The 922-nt window shown below is 54.6% G+C and overlaps 1 protein-coding gene across 1 annotated transcript in view; it reads left to right on the top strand.

The window, feature by feature from the left end:
• Nucleotides 1–922, top strand: part of ETH_00038945 (GI18945, related) — a gene marked incomplete at both ends in the record, with an annotated part of 3,226 nt that overhangs the window by 2,134 nt on the left and 170 nt on the right. The window contains one exon of the mRNA XM_013375997.1: nt 576–794. Coding sequence (XP_013231451.1) covers nt 576–794 — 219 coding nt within the window. The remainder of the gene's footprint in view (nt 1–575; nt 795–922) is intronic.

Raw genomic sequence — 922 nt, 5'->3', positions numbered from 1 at the left:
GGGTTTCTGTACCCCCCCTGCTGCTGCTGCTGCTGCTGCTGCTGCAGAAAGGGACTTTTCAGTGCGTCTGAACGCACCTTTTGAAGGCCACTTTCCCCTCGAGCTGCCTCTCTTCAAAGGCTCCCACGCGGACTTGCTTTGCCTCGTGATTTACAGAGTGGTTGTCGACGCCATCGTCGTCCGCAAACCCTAAACCCTAAACCCTAAACCCTCGCTAATGCCTGCGCCCCAAGCACGGCGCAAACCCTAAACCCCAAACCCTAGGGCCCTTTCAGCGCAGCTGCTTTTCGTGCCTCTTGCGGCTCCTTCGTGTGCGGGACGCTTCCGTGCCTGGCCTCTAGGGTCTAGGGTTCAGGGTTTAGGGTTTAGGGTGTAGGGTTTAGGGTTTGGGGTTTGGGGTTTGGGGTTTGTTGCCTGGGCTATAGAGCCCACGCTCTAACCCGCATTGTCTCTTGCTCGCGCGTTGAATCCGCCCTTCCGACTTCAGGATCTCGAGTGAGGGTTCGCTGTCGAGGGTTTAGGGTTTGGGGTTTAGGGTTTAGGGTTTAGGGTTTAGGGTTTAGGGTTTGCTGCAGGGCGCGGGAAACACGCCTGCGTTGGTGAACAGTTTGTTGACTTCGCTGTGCAACATCTCCCCCTTCATCAAGGGTTTTGGATTCGAAAGTTGTATCCGCCTTTTGGGACTTTTAGAAAGATTGGCAAAACCCTCGTGGCTTTTCAAAGCTCCTTTCCACTGCCAAGACCTCCTCTTCCTCATCGACGCCTTCAACAACCTCCTCCAGTACCAGTACGAGGTAGGGTTTAGGGTTTAGGGTTTAGGGTTTAGGGTTTAGGGTTTAGGGTTTGGGTTTGGGGTTGGGGTTGGGGTTTAGGGTTTAGGGTTTGGGGTTGGCGGCTACTGGTGTTCGTCTCCGTTGAATTG

This window comes from Eimeria tenella, genomic scaffold (genome assembly GCF_000499545.2).
Source record: "Eimeria tenella Houghton genomic scaffold, Eth_scaff3076, whole genome shotgun sequence".
NCBI lineage: Eukaryota > Apicomplexa > Conoidasida > Eucoccidiorida > Eimeriidae > Eimeria > Eimeria tenella.
The sequence above is the reverse complement of the archived record's forward strand: the minus strand, read 5'-3'. Positions and strand labels throughout refer to the sequence as shown.